Raw genomic sequence first — 13,131 nt, forward strand, 5'->3', positions numbered from 1 at the left:
GAAAGGAAGTAGGACTTCCTATTTTGCCCTGTGTGGAGAAGAGCCCTACCTGAAAGAGAGTTAACTGCCTCCCCATGTAAAAAAGATGCCTGCTGGACTAGGTAGGTACCCAGGGATTTGGTTAACATGGGGATGGTGTGCCAGCTCACCAAGAGGAAAGTGTGGGGCTGTGAGCAGGAATGGACAGGGTTGTCCAGATGCCAACACAAAGATAAATGTAGGAGATGAAGAAAACAGCCCTCCATAAGAAATGTGTATACAGTCATCCCTGACAGCTAGGAAATGTTGAAGAGATAATGGATGACTTGCACGATGCCCGGCTGGGTGAAATGTCTTCAGTAAAGACTCTTGAATAGTATTCCTGCCTCACCTGCTATCAAGTGTCAGTCTCATTGGTGGAATGGAAGGTGAGGGGAGGTAGTGCATTTCAGTTAAAACTCCTCGTTCTTGATCTATGTAAACTGCTGACAAAATTAATAACATCTAAATCTAAAATCAATAAACTGCCAAAAAAAAACAGTTTACAGAAGGAATCAGAGGGATTTAACCAAAGATAAAAAACGTAAACAGCAGTGAACAGTGGTCAGCAACATGTCTATCATTCCTCCAAAGAAAATATTTTTAACAAAACATTTAAAACTTAAATTTAACATATTTAACTTTTAAAACTTAACCTTTACATCTTAAAAATTTTTGTTTTTTTTTAACTTTTAATTTTTAAAACATTAATATACTTTTTTCAATTTAATTTTTTTTAAGTTTTGTGATCCCTGATTTATAGTAAGCAGTCTTGTCTGTGCTTACCTAGTCAGACAAAAAGTGATGCCTGTTCTGCCCTATGTAACCTGAACCACACAACAAGCTGCTGCTGTGGTTGAGATTTAGAGAGGCAAGTTGAAAAACTAGCAAAGCGAAATGTGGAAATATGTCTACCAGTTGCAATATTGAAAGGAAGCCCAGGCAGGTTGGTAGTGCAGGTCATTTATAAATCAGTCCCTGCATCCATATTCTCCAGTTTTCCCTGAAAATTTCTGCTTTTAAGGGTGTTGGCTTGGAGTGGGCATGAGAAATGAAGATGACAATTTGTTGGTGGGAGAACTTGAAGTTAGCAGTTGCTGTTCCTAAATTCTCCATTCTCTGTGATGGAAAGCCTGGGGGGATTAGTAGGAGAGACGCTGCTCCGGGCCTGCATGCTGTAGTGTTCCTTCACTTGAGTTAGGGCACTCATCAACCTTGTGTTGGCTGAATCCAGGGAGAGGATCCTTTTCTCCTGCAGGAACAACAGAAAACAAAACCAAACAAGATCACATTTGTCTAGGTTCACAGCAACAAGGCTTTATTAGATTTGAAACCAGGTAAAATCAGTGCCTCATCACTTCTTCCAAGAGTTTTTCCTAGCCCATCCAACCTGGCCAGTGTTTTGCAGCAGAATGCAAGAGGCTTGCCTCTTTCAGCTGTCCAGCATCAGTTCTATGGAAGCTGCAAATTACACATGTACACATGGATCACAAAGAAATACTGAGGCACAATCCAGAAGAAATCAGAAGAAAAAAGTTTAAGGATTTGCTTTTACACAAAGGAAAACAGGAAAAGGCAATTGAGGAATAAAAGGGCAGATTTATTCCAAAGTGTAGGCTGCATATAGAGTCTGGAATCTCCAAAGACACCAACCTGAAGATGACTTGATACACTGAGGACTATAATTCTAATCAAATTCCAGCAGTGTAAGGATGCAGAAGGAATTTTGGCTCATTTTTCCATGGCATACTGCTTCAACTCAATAATATTTGAGGATTTTTTAGTATGACCTGTTCCTCATTTCAGGTCCTGCCATAACCATTCTCTAGGATTTTGCTGGACCTTGACTTAACCATTCCAAAACACTGAGTTTTAATATCAGTAGGATCCACATGATGCTCTGATAACAATGGCAAAGACATGCAAAGAATCAGAAAATCCAAAAGGGGCAAATACTTTTTCACAGAACATCAACAGCTGTGCAGGAGTAACATCTACAGTTGTGCATGGGAAAAATGCAAAGGAAGAAAAACTACAACAACAAAAAATATGGAAAACACAAGCAGAAATAATGAACAAATCACCTTTCTCAAAAAGCAAAGAATTTAATCTCATTAGGTCTGCTGATGGAATTTTATACAAGGCCTCTGGGAATGAGGAGATACACTACTAAAGGATACTACTCTTGATCTTAGCCAAAAGACTGAGAAGCATTGTATTGTATTTGTATTTGATATGCTATTTCAAAGTTTGTATTACCTGGATTGCTAATTTTAATCTCTTTTCTCCTTGTTGCATATGTGTAGCCTGAGCTATTTTGATTTAATAGTCTTTTAGCCAAAATCCCTTATCTATAGGTACTTTTCCTAATTATCCTGATATTGTCAATTTAGTTTTGGATATTTTGGATATTTGAATACCAGTTCCCTTGTGCTGGTTAATGACTGCAATTTATTTATTTATTTACACTATTGAGGGCAGTGTTTGTCCAGTTACAAAAACACCACAGTAACCACAGGAATGAGGTTTATAACATGATAGCTATAAAGTACATATTTTCACCATATGATAAATCATGGAGCAATTTCTCCTAAATGGGGCTATCATTCAAAATCTGAGACCTACATTTTTGAGAAATGCTGTACACTGAGTTATACCCTGAGTAGTATGTGGAAACTGGAGATGTTTCATATAGAAGTTTATGACCAATCAAGGTTTCTCAGGCAGCTGTTGGATGGCCCATTATTAATATTTATCTGACAAGTTTAACATCTGGCAAAATATAAGCAATTTATTATCTATTCCATATTGGGCTCATATGTGCCATTATTTAACTTATTTACAAGTCCAGTATTTGCATGATCCCTGAACCACAAGCTATGCAACCCCATTTAGCCTAGCATTCATGAATACCCAGAATGGAATAATCTATTATTTAATAAACTAGGAGTAAGCATATATAGCCATTATATCTTGGCATAGTTTGAGAATATTCAATAATCTCAGTACTGTTTTGGCTCTCCCAGAGGACTGCCATAAAATTAGTGTCCTGTGAAGGAGGAAGGTGTTCATTACCCATCTTCCCACTTGGACATAGTCAGGAATAATGTGAAATGAGGTTGTCGGACAGTCTTGTCACTGATAGCTACAGAGAAGATTTAGGCATGCATCTGGAAGGCACTAAGTTTGAAAAGACAACTAATATATGCAAATATACAGATGGAATGTGTTTGTGAAAAAAGGCTACTGCAGAGTCATGAAATTGCCTATACTCAACTCTCATTTTTTAAAATTCCAGTTTTTTGTCTGACTGGACCTCACTCCCCATCTCCTTACAAAACCATCAGTTCCTTCTCAGAAATAATCTTTCCACAATAATGTCATAAAATAAATATTTTAAGAGTTGCAAAGCCTAAGTTTATGACCCCCACTAATAATGGCCCACATCACTGGAGTGACTGGATGCAGGGTTCACAAATTATTCGCAGGCAGGTGGCGCTGCGGGTTAAACCGCTGCGCTGCTGAGCTTGCCGATCGGAAGGTCGGCGGTTCGAAACCGCGCGGCGGGGTGAGCTCCCGTTGCTAGTCCCAGCTCCTGCTCATCTAGCAGTTCAAAAACATGCAAATGTGAGTAGATCAATAGGTACCGCTTCGGCGGGCAGGTAACGGCGTTCCGTGTCGTCATGCCGGCCACATGACCACGGACGGGTCTATGGACAACGCCGGCTCTAACGGCTTAGAAACGGAGATGAGCACCGCCCCCTAGAGTCGGACACGACTGGACTTTACGTCAAGGGAAACCTTTACCTTTACCTATCCATTCACTTACATTAAGATCCATTTAGGTGTTGATGAACCCATACCATACCGTATCATACACCACACTGTACTAGACACCATACTGTACCATACGCCATGCTGTACACTGTACACACTGTACACACACACCGTAGCACACCACACCACGCCACACCACACCCCATACCATACCACACCACACCATACCCTGACTGCAAGTATATCTAATCTACTTTTATAGCCTCGTTTGGAAAATATCTGAGAAAAGCTGGATTTTTAGATGCCTCAACCCACTTTTCAGACTGGCCCCAAATCATACTGAGGTAAACTCCCCAACACAGCATACTGGCATTTCAAACTCAAGAAGTGAATGTAAATTCCAAATGAAATGCTCTCACTATTACTATAATGTGATTGTGCTACAGAACCTGTTTCAAAGCAGAACCTGGCAAATGAACCAGAAGATGTTTTTCTGTCCTGTCACTACTTTGGCTTTGTTGTAATTATGGGAGAGAAATAATAGGATTTGAAAAACAAAGCATACAAAAATACTATTCTGGAAGGCATGAGTTTGTGAACTTTAAGGAGAAGGCGCCTACTTTCCTTTTCATCCCAGAAGGAAGTACAAGGTAATCCCAGGATGTTTCAAACAGTGTCTGAAAGAAATTCAGAGAGCAGCAGAAACTGAAATGTGTAAGGGTCGGGGTGGGGAAATACAAGTACACTGGGGCAGGCCAAGGCAGTGCTCAGCTAGAGCATTGACTGGACATACTTGCCTGCTTGAATTATCTCACCCCCACCTTTTAGAGCTGTAATTTAACACAGTGATGATGTCAATTGCCATTACAAATGGAGGCTTAGGCCACAGTACAGCTCTGTTAATTAAGGGGGTGAGGAGAGCAGTAGAGGTATACAGGCTGCCACATCCCCATCCAGCAAAAACAGACTAACAGAAAAAGAAAAAAAAAAGGGGTTGCTGGTGGGTAGAGGGGAAGAGGACATTCTAAGCACAGGGTAAGAAATCAAAGTCTATGCAGTTCCTGATTCCACAAGGCTTCTCTGCAATTTGGTAGGATAAAGCAAGGCCTCACATTTCTCACGCAGCCGGTTCCGCCTGCGGCTTTTGCTGTCCACTCTCTTGTAGCAATCGCATATCACAAAGCCTTCAGCCAGATTCTCGGCTGCTGTGAAAAAATCATGGGCTTGGAAATAGCCCATGTGGGCCTAGTCCTCAGCCACCATATGGAACATCATTCATAGATGATTAAGGAACAGAAATCATGCTTCTATCAACTCAGTGAGCTGGGGAAATTTGATTTCAGTTTAGCCACTACCTTGATTCAGCCTCCAGCATTCCATATAGTAAACTCCATGGAGTTATTCTATACTTAAAATCAACTTTTCAAATAAATCCTCAGAAAATATTTCTTCTCTTGATAAAGTTGGGCCATAGGGCAAAAAAACCCTTGAATTCCTGCTTCTGAATAATTCACCTGGAAAAAAGTTATACTCATCACAGACACCAGCCAAAAATAGTTACTGATAAACCTGAGTTACAATCAAAGTAATATCATGAGTACATTTAAGTGGATGGAATGCCACGGAATGAGTGTTTGGTGTCATGGTTAAGGCATCAGGCTAGAAACTGGGAGACCATGAATTCAAGTCCCACCTTAGGCATGAAGCCAGCTGGGTGACCTTGGGCCAGCTACTCTCTATCTCAGTGCCAGGAAGGAGGCAATGACAAACCACTTCTGAAATCTTGCCAAGAAAACTGCAAGAACTTGTCCAGGCAGTCACCAGGAGTCAACACTAACTCAAAGGAACAACAACAACAAAAGCCATGGAAGATTTAGAAAAAGCAGCCAATAGAAGTTTCATCTAGCTCTTTCATCTCAGTACATTCAGGGAAATGTGGCTACTGCTGAAAGATTCTTAGTGATTCTTTAACACTGATCAGTGTTAAAGTATGAAATAATTCTATAGGCAAATGGCATTTTCCATGTACACGGTCTCATAAGGGTGGCATAAAGAAGAGATCAAAATTATTTTGTCTGTGTCTTAAGTCCTATTTTGTCCTGTTTTGTTTTATCTCACAATAAGTGCAACTGAAAGCTATAATCCAAAGCATTGTGCATTAGACAGAGTTCTACAACAGTGGCTCTTTGCACATGAAGCTTTGAGCGTTGGGATGATAGACATGTTGATCCATTATGTTCCAGGCTAAGAAAAACACCATCTTACCTTGAAGGGAACAGGTTATTACTTGCCGTACAAACATTGCTCCTTACCTGTGCCTCAATTATTTTCTGCTTAGCATCAATGGTTGCTTGCATTTCTGCATGGTCTTTCTTTAATTCCTCTTCCACAGCCATTAATCTAGAAGGAAGGCAAGAATTTGGAGAGTAATCTGTGTGGTATCTGGAGCATCATCAAAAGAAAACAAGGCACACATTAGCTTAGTAAAGATGCTAAAGATGAAAAGATTGCCGCCTGATGTTTTGTTCCTTAAGCAAGCATTTCAGCGAATAAGCTCCATGTTGTTTGAGTGGGTGCTACAAGGAAACTGGGATGCCTACACCAACCCAGATGTCATCTGGATGCATTGGAGTTTCAACTTCCAGAATTCCCAGCTTGTATGTCTAAAACCACTTGGCCTAAATTCCATTGCAATGAAACTGAATATACACTATATAGGTTGCCTATTCATGGAATTTGGTCTAACTGCATAAAAAAACAGTATGAATTTAGACTGTAAACACCTCCTCCTCCTCTATGCCAGATAAAGAGAGTTTTCCACTGAGCAAACAATGGTCACATGTCACAAAGGATGCCCCTGCTGGAAATACGGAGAACGTTCTTGATCCCTTCAGGTTTCCCAGCCCCTCCCTCCCTTACCTGCTGATGATGCTCTTCATCTGGCTGTCCTTCTCCTCCTGCTGCTTTCGCAGCCGTTCCTTGCTGTCTTCCAGCATCGATCTGTGCTCCAGTAGGAGTTTCTGCATTTGCTGTTCCTGCACTAGGAGACGCTGCTCGTATTCCTCCAGCCGGCGACTGGATGCCTTCAGGCGATCCTTGAGCTTGGCTATCTCTTGCTGATACTGAAGGTGGGAGGAAGGGGGGGAGGTCAAAGCATTCATTATTTATTAATTCATGAGCCAGTTTTCCAGGGCTCAAGGGAGCATGAAAGAGAAATAATACACAGTAATTTCTAGAAACTTGTAATCTTCTGTCTCCCTAAATAAGAAGCATCAGCAAAAGCAAAGCCAGCTGAAACAAAGTAAGATGAGAGAGACACAATTGAAAGGCCTAAAGAATTTAAAAAAGGATTTCATTTCAGAAACATTAAGCTTTTGCTTCTTTTATACGGAACTGGTATTTGAAGCAGGTCCTATGTTGACATAGGGGACTCAGGTTGTGAAGGACTTTATTAGTATGCGAAAACACTGAACCTGGAAACATACTGGGAATCGTGACCAGCATGAAGAAAATCAGCTGGATGTGTTTGCACAGCCTTGCTCATTTTCACTAGGTTATGCAGGATCTTCCCTTAGCTGGAGCTTCTGAGTTTTACTGTTTTATTTATTTATTTATTTTTCAAATTTATATCACTGCCCATCTCCCCCAAAAAGGGGGACTCTGGGCAGTTGCCTTCCAAGGGCATCAGAGCAGGAAATCTTGAAGGGTGTGGTAGCATAGATTATCCTTCTAGCACCCCCTGTGTCCAAGAAGGGGTCCAGCTGGAAAAGCAAGAGAAGCTGCCACAAAGAAGTCTTGGCTGCTGTTGCAAGGGCTTGGATTAAAAACAACTCTCTGACTACAAACATTTTTAAAAGGAAACTCAACCCCAAAGGACAGGAAAATCAGCTCAATCTACAATATGAAGGGAGCCATCTTAAGCATTCCTGATTTATCTGGACACAACTTCTACCTGGCATGGCCCCCAATTACTTGACCGTGGCTTCCAGGCACTGACAGAGCAAAAACAGCAGCATCCAGATGTTTGATAATTGAAAAAAGAGAGCTGTGCAACATTATCCTGATGACCTCTGCATATTTATCTCTTCTGGTGACTTCTTATTGACGTGGCTGGAACCTAGAACACACATAATTGTTACCTTTTCTGTATGATTGGCTTCATCCTGATTTTGCTCTGCATCTTCCTCCACTTGTTCATACTGTCCATTGTTTAAGACCCAAGCAGCTGTCCTTTCCACGGGTGACATAGTAGCAGAGTCTACAGGGGACTGCATCTGCAAATAGAGTTTGAGAGCAAAAGAGAGCCTTGCTTACTGTCCAGAATACAATCTAGGGCTAAAACACACTTTGGCCATCGCTTGGGAGCAATTTCTCCATGTTGTAATGTCAACCAACTCTGGTAACTTGTAAATGAAGATATATGTGGGGAGCATCAATCACATTTCCTTGAATGTCAGCAAGAAAAGTGCAAAAAAATGTTAATTATTTCAATGGACAGATATATGTAAGAACACCAGTTAATTGTTAAAATGTCTCTTTTTATTCAGGAAAATGTTTGCTCATTTTGCATATAAAAAATTATCCCAAGAAGTCCCCTTGGAGTGGAATGACTTCGCTGTGATTTCAAAAGGAAGCAATCAAAAATGTTCTACACTTCGGTGTTAGACACACTATTAAAAAATAGACTTCTTAAGGGCTTAATATTTTGCCACTTTAAAACAGAAAAAACTATCCAAATATTGGTCTCCATATTTTTGTTTTTTAAATGTGCAGTGTTTCCTTGTAAATTTAGACTGTTTGGAGTATGCTGACAGGTGGGATGGATCTCAAATGAATCTGAACTCCAGAGTTGGTTTTCTAATATCTGTATGTTTGTTCCAGGTTGCTTGCAACTATTTTACTATGTCACAATCAGAGTACTGCCACTCTAGGTTTTAGTACAAGCTCAGAACTCCATGGGCTGCATCTGGCCAGACAACAGTGGAAGGCTTTGGCAGGCCCTGTTCTACATAACCACCCTGTCTTGAACCAATTTCACTAACTTGGATCTGTTTCTAGTAGGAGCTAAGCATTTTCTTCAGTTGCTGAAATGCACATAACTCACAATTTATAGCAACTCTAGCATCTTAGAAGAGGAAGGTTTTAAAGTATCTGAACACCAAAAGAGGGATAGTAGTGTAAATATGATTTCCACATCTGGTCATACTTAGGATGCCCATGAGTACTCAAAGAAATAAGGAATTGTAGCTTCTCTGCAGCTGGAAAGTTGCTTTAACTCTGACAGTGATAGCAAAGCTGCCTTTGGCTGATGAAGTAAGTCTCTCTGTGGTTTAGACTATACTAAATAGGACCACAGTATAGAGGAAGCAAGGAAAGTTAGTTATATTTGGATGAAAATGTAGCAGAACACAATTCCTAGGCAGCATCCCCACTGGTAGTATGCTATTAATTGGAACCCTGCATACAAAGTAGGTGAGTACAACTAGCAACTGTGTTCTTATCTCCTGCAGAAAAAAACAGAAAAATGCAATATCAGCTTCCTTGCTATTCAGGAAAGAGAACAGCTGATGCAGTCTATATGGATGGCTTAGAAAGGCCATTTTTTAATCCTGGAACTATTCCAAGAAGGATGAGATTACAGGGGGAACCATTTGCTATGCTTCTGCTAATTTGGCCGTTTCCATTAATTGTAAAAACAATATTGGGGTACAGGCAATCTTGTGCTGTCTAGATATTTTGGACTACAGCTCTCATGAATACCTTGCCGTATTCCATGCATGAAAAAAAAATACATGAATCAATAAATTTTGCTGATGTTCTCCTTTTCTGCCTTTGAAATATCAAAAATATTCAGACATAGCTATCGTCATTTTGAAGGGTATCCTATTTTGCCCCAGAGAACCACAGAATTGATTTGGGATTCACCAAATCTGAAGTGTCCTTCTTAGTTTCCCTAGATGACTTTCAAAAACACATTCTGAGAACGTTTTCAGTAGGGCTCAGTCTGCACTCGGGGGAAAAAACTACTGTGACCCAGGTCCATTGTTGTTATTATTATGGAATTAGAAATATGAACTTATGCAGTAAAGATACTGAACACATGCTGCTTTTACACATTTTTACAAAAGCACTGTGAAGGTGACAGTGAACTCTGACCACAGTACTTACTCATATATTACTCATGAACAGACATTTTGATGTGAGACAATTGCTCTTTAAAAATGAAAGATGTTTTAACCACATCTTTCAACGTGAAACATATTAGCAAAGATGATTGCAAAGGAACCAAGGACAATGTTTAAGCTAGATGGAAAGTCATGCATTCATGCATCCACCTACAGAAATATATTGCTTCCATTTCTCCAATTCACTCCATCAACTCAGATAGGCAATATATAGGTGTCATGAACTTCTAAGCTTGTACCTGGCATCTAAGATTTCTTTAACAAAAAGACAATTCTAGCCTTTGTGCAGTTTTATATAATTTCTCAGTGGCAGTAAATCAGCATGGTAATTTATGGAATATTGTACCTACCAAAGGCAAGAATAGAAAAATAAGGAGTCTTATTTAAAATGTCATTCTCTCCAACATAAACTTAAGGATTACTATGCTCTTACTGCTGCTCTGAAGGAACACATGTGTATTGTTAAAGATTCGAATAATGGTTGATTTCCCTGTTTTCAAAAGGGAGAATGATCACAGCCTTTTTGTCTTATGCGTTGGTACATAATTTGTAATTTAAAAATATGTGCCAGTATTCATGGAAACATCCCTTATGCTTGCAAAGTACCAAAGAGCATCAGTTTTTGCAAGAATGGAATGAACAACAAATGGGTTCAACCCACTGGAGTCGGGGGAGGAAAAATTGGCACTCTCAGCAGCCTGAGGCTTTGATGGAGAGAACAATTACACCGACTCGAGGCACAGGGGCAGCATCAAGGGATGCCAGAGGATCTCATAACATCACAAACACCGCCACAGCTGTTTGAAGCAAGACCACATGCTTTGTTTTCAATAAGAGAAGGAAACTCATCAATCGAGATAAGCAGTCAGGTTGCAAAAAGAGAGCTCCTCTGGATCTACATGGTGGTCCCACAAAGGCATCAATTGCAGCAAGAAGCTATTCCTCCTCTTCCCACCCAGCATCAAGAACCCAGCTGCACAAGTCTTTACTTTCTTCAAGTAAGTGCTTGTTTATTTGCCAGCATTTCCAGGAATATACCCCGAAGGACACAAATGTTCCTCCCTGGAGGGTAATCATATGAAAATGTCTTCTTAGCCAACATTGACTGCAAAAGCATACAGCCAGGCACACATCTTTGTATTTGTGTACAAGCACACATGCCCCATTAGAGCTGTTTCTACGAGATTTATGGATTAGGAATGCCTGAATTTTATTAGTACGTTATGCAAAATTCACCAGCGCTGGTTTTCTGGCCAATTTCTTGGCCAAAATAGCCTATGGTATCCAATGACTTACCAATAGCTAACTATAGAATCCCTTTCAGTCAGGATTCAGGCCTGGGTAAGGGACAGAAACGGCATTGGTTGCACTTTTAGATGATCTCTGGCGGGAGTGGGATGGGGGTTGTGCAACCATCCTTGCGGTGCTTGACCTCTCAGTGGCCTTTGATGCCATCAACCATGGTATCCTTCTGGGCTGGTTCTGAGGATTGGGGGGTGGGCAGCACTGTGTTGGGCTGGTTCATCTTTCTTCTGAGGTCAATATCAGCTGGTGGCGACTGGGGGTAGAGAACCTGCTCTCAGCCCCTACTATGTGGAGTGCTGCATGGTTTGGTGCTGTCTCCTCTCCTATTCAATTTCTACATGAAGCCTCTGGGTGAGCTCATTCACCGCCATGGGGTGAGGTCTCATCAGTACACTGATGATACCCAATTACACATCTCTGCCCCTGGTGAATTAAGTGATGCTGTTGATGTCTTAGCCTAGTGCCTGGAGGCTGTAGGTGTCATGAGTAAGGATGGCGAGCAGGGGCCCCCATCCAGGCTGTAAAGTGCATGCGTAGTACTGAGGAATTAAGCAGCCATTCAAAGAGACACAGATCAGGCCTGCCTTAGCCTTTGGGGTTTATATGTCTGGGTTTTTCCCATGCTTATTCAGTTTGTTAGGATTCTGTTTATGTAGCAGTAATAAACATTAGAGAACTACTCCTCGTCTCAGCGTGTGTCTCACTGTTAGGACAGTAGGGATCTGGATGGGGAACAGGGTTCAACCGAACCCTGGCAAGAATGAGTGGCTCTGGGTTTGGGGGCATTCCTTTTCTGGGACTATGCCATCTTTGGTTCTGGATGGGGTTGCACTGCCCAAAACAGACCCGGTGTGCAACTTGGGGGTTCTTCTAGACTCGCAAATACTACTTGAAGAGCAGGTGGCAGTCATGGCTAGGAGGGCCTTTGCACAGCTTTGTGTTGTGCGCCAGTTGCGCCTGTTCCTAGATTGGGAGGCTCTGCTTACTGTCACTCATGCCCTGATCACCTCCCAGATGGACTACTGTAATGCACTCTATATGGGGCTGCCCTTGAAGAGTATCCAGAAGCTTCAGCCAGTGAAGAATGCGGCAGCTCAGGCAGTTATGTGTGCCCCTAGAACAGCACGTTACAGCTCTGCTCCATGAGCTACATTGGTTGTCAGTTTGTTTCCAAGTCCAATTCAAGGTGCTGTTTTTGTCCTTTAAAGCCCTTCATGGCATGGGGCAGAGTCACATTTTGTGAGATGGGCAGCTATATAAACATGCTCTTTGAATGAATGAATGAATGAATAATACAAACCAACAGTATTTTCCATCCATTCAAAATTATTTTTTCTTAGCATTAGAAGTGCCTGCCTAGAAAGGCTGAGAGGATCAAAGGAAATCAATATGTTTAATTGTTAAAAATGACTATTTGATCATGCAAAGTACATTATATGTCACAATCAGTAATTATGATGGTAAACTAGTAAATAGATGATATCATTTCCCCCTTTCCCTATTTCTGAAGAATGTCTTTATCACACCGCCCCGCCCGCCCAAATTCTCTATTCATATATGCTGTATTTTCCATTTGGTAAAGTTATTTTTTCCTCTCGTACATACTTGTATACACACACACACACACAAGTGTAAATAAAACAGGCACACCGTTTAGTCACTAAATATCATATCCCTTCAATCTTTTTTGTAAACATGCCAAATGTCAAGCCCAAGAATGAGATAGTGTGATTATTTTGCTTGTTGCTGGAGACACAATTCTATTCATGTGCCTTGGAACAGCTGTTGCCCAAGGAACAGAGAGTGTAGAGGCTGAGGAGGCAGACCGAACTATGAATGGCCTTCA

At 41.1% G+C, this 13,131-nt stretch overlaps 1 protein-coding gene across 1 annotated transcript in view; it reads right to left on the reverse strand.

Moving 5' to 3' along the window:
* Positions 1–1,045: 1,045 nt before the first annotated feature.
* The window catches only part of RASAL2 (RAS protein activator like 2), a 209,094-nt gene continuing 197,008 nt past the window's right edge, over positions 1,046–13,131 (reverse strand). The window contains exons 15-18 of the mRNA XM_063298479.1: positions 7,935–8,069; positions 6,715–6,917; positions 6,108–6,195; positions 1,046–1,270 (exon numbers count right to left, since the gene is read on the reverse strand). Coding sequence (XP_063154549.1) covers positions 1,106–1,270; positions 6,108–6,195; positions 6,715–6,917; positions 7,935–8,069 — 591 coding nt within the window. The 3' untranslated portion in view covers positions 1,046–1,105. The remainder of the gene's footprint in view (positions 1,271–6,107; positions 6,196–6,714; positions 6,918–7,934; positions 8,070–13,131) is intronic.

The sequence above is a fragment of the Candoia aspera genome, chromosome 3, assembly GCF_035149785.1.
Source record: "Candoia aspera isolate rCanAsp1 chromosome 3, rCanAsp1.hap2, whole genome shotgun sequence".
Taxonomy (NCBI): domain Eukaryota; kingdom Metazoa; phylum Chordata; class Lepidosauria; order Squamata; family Boidae; genus Candoia; species Candoia aspera.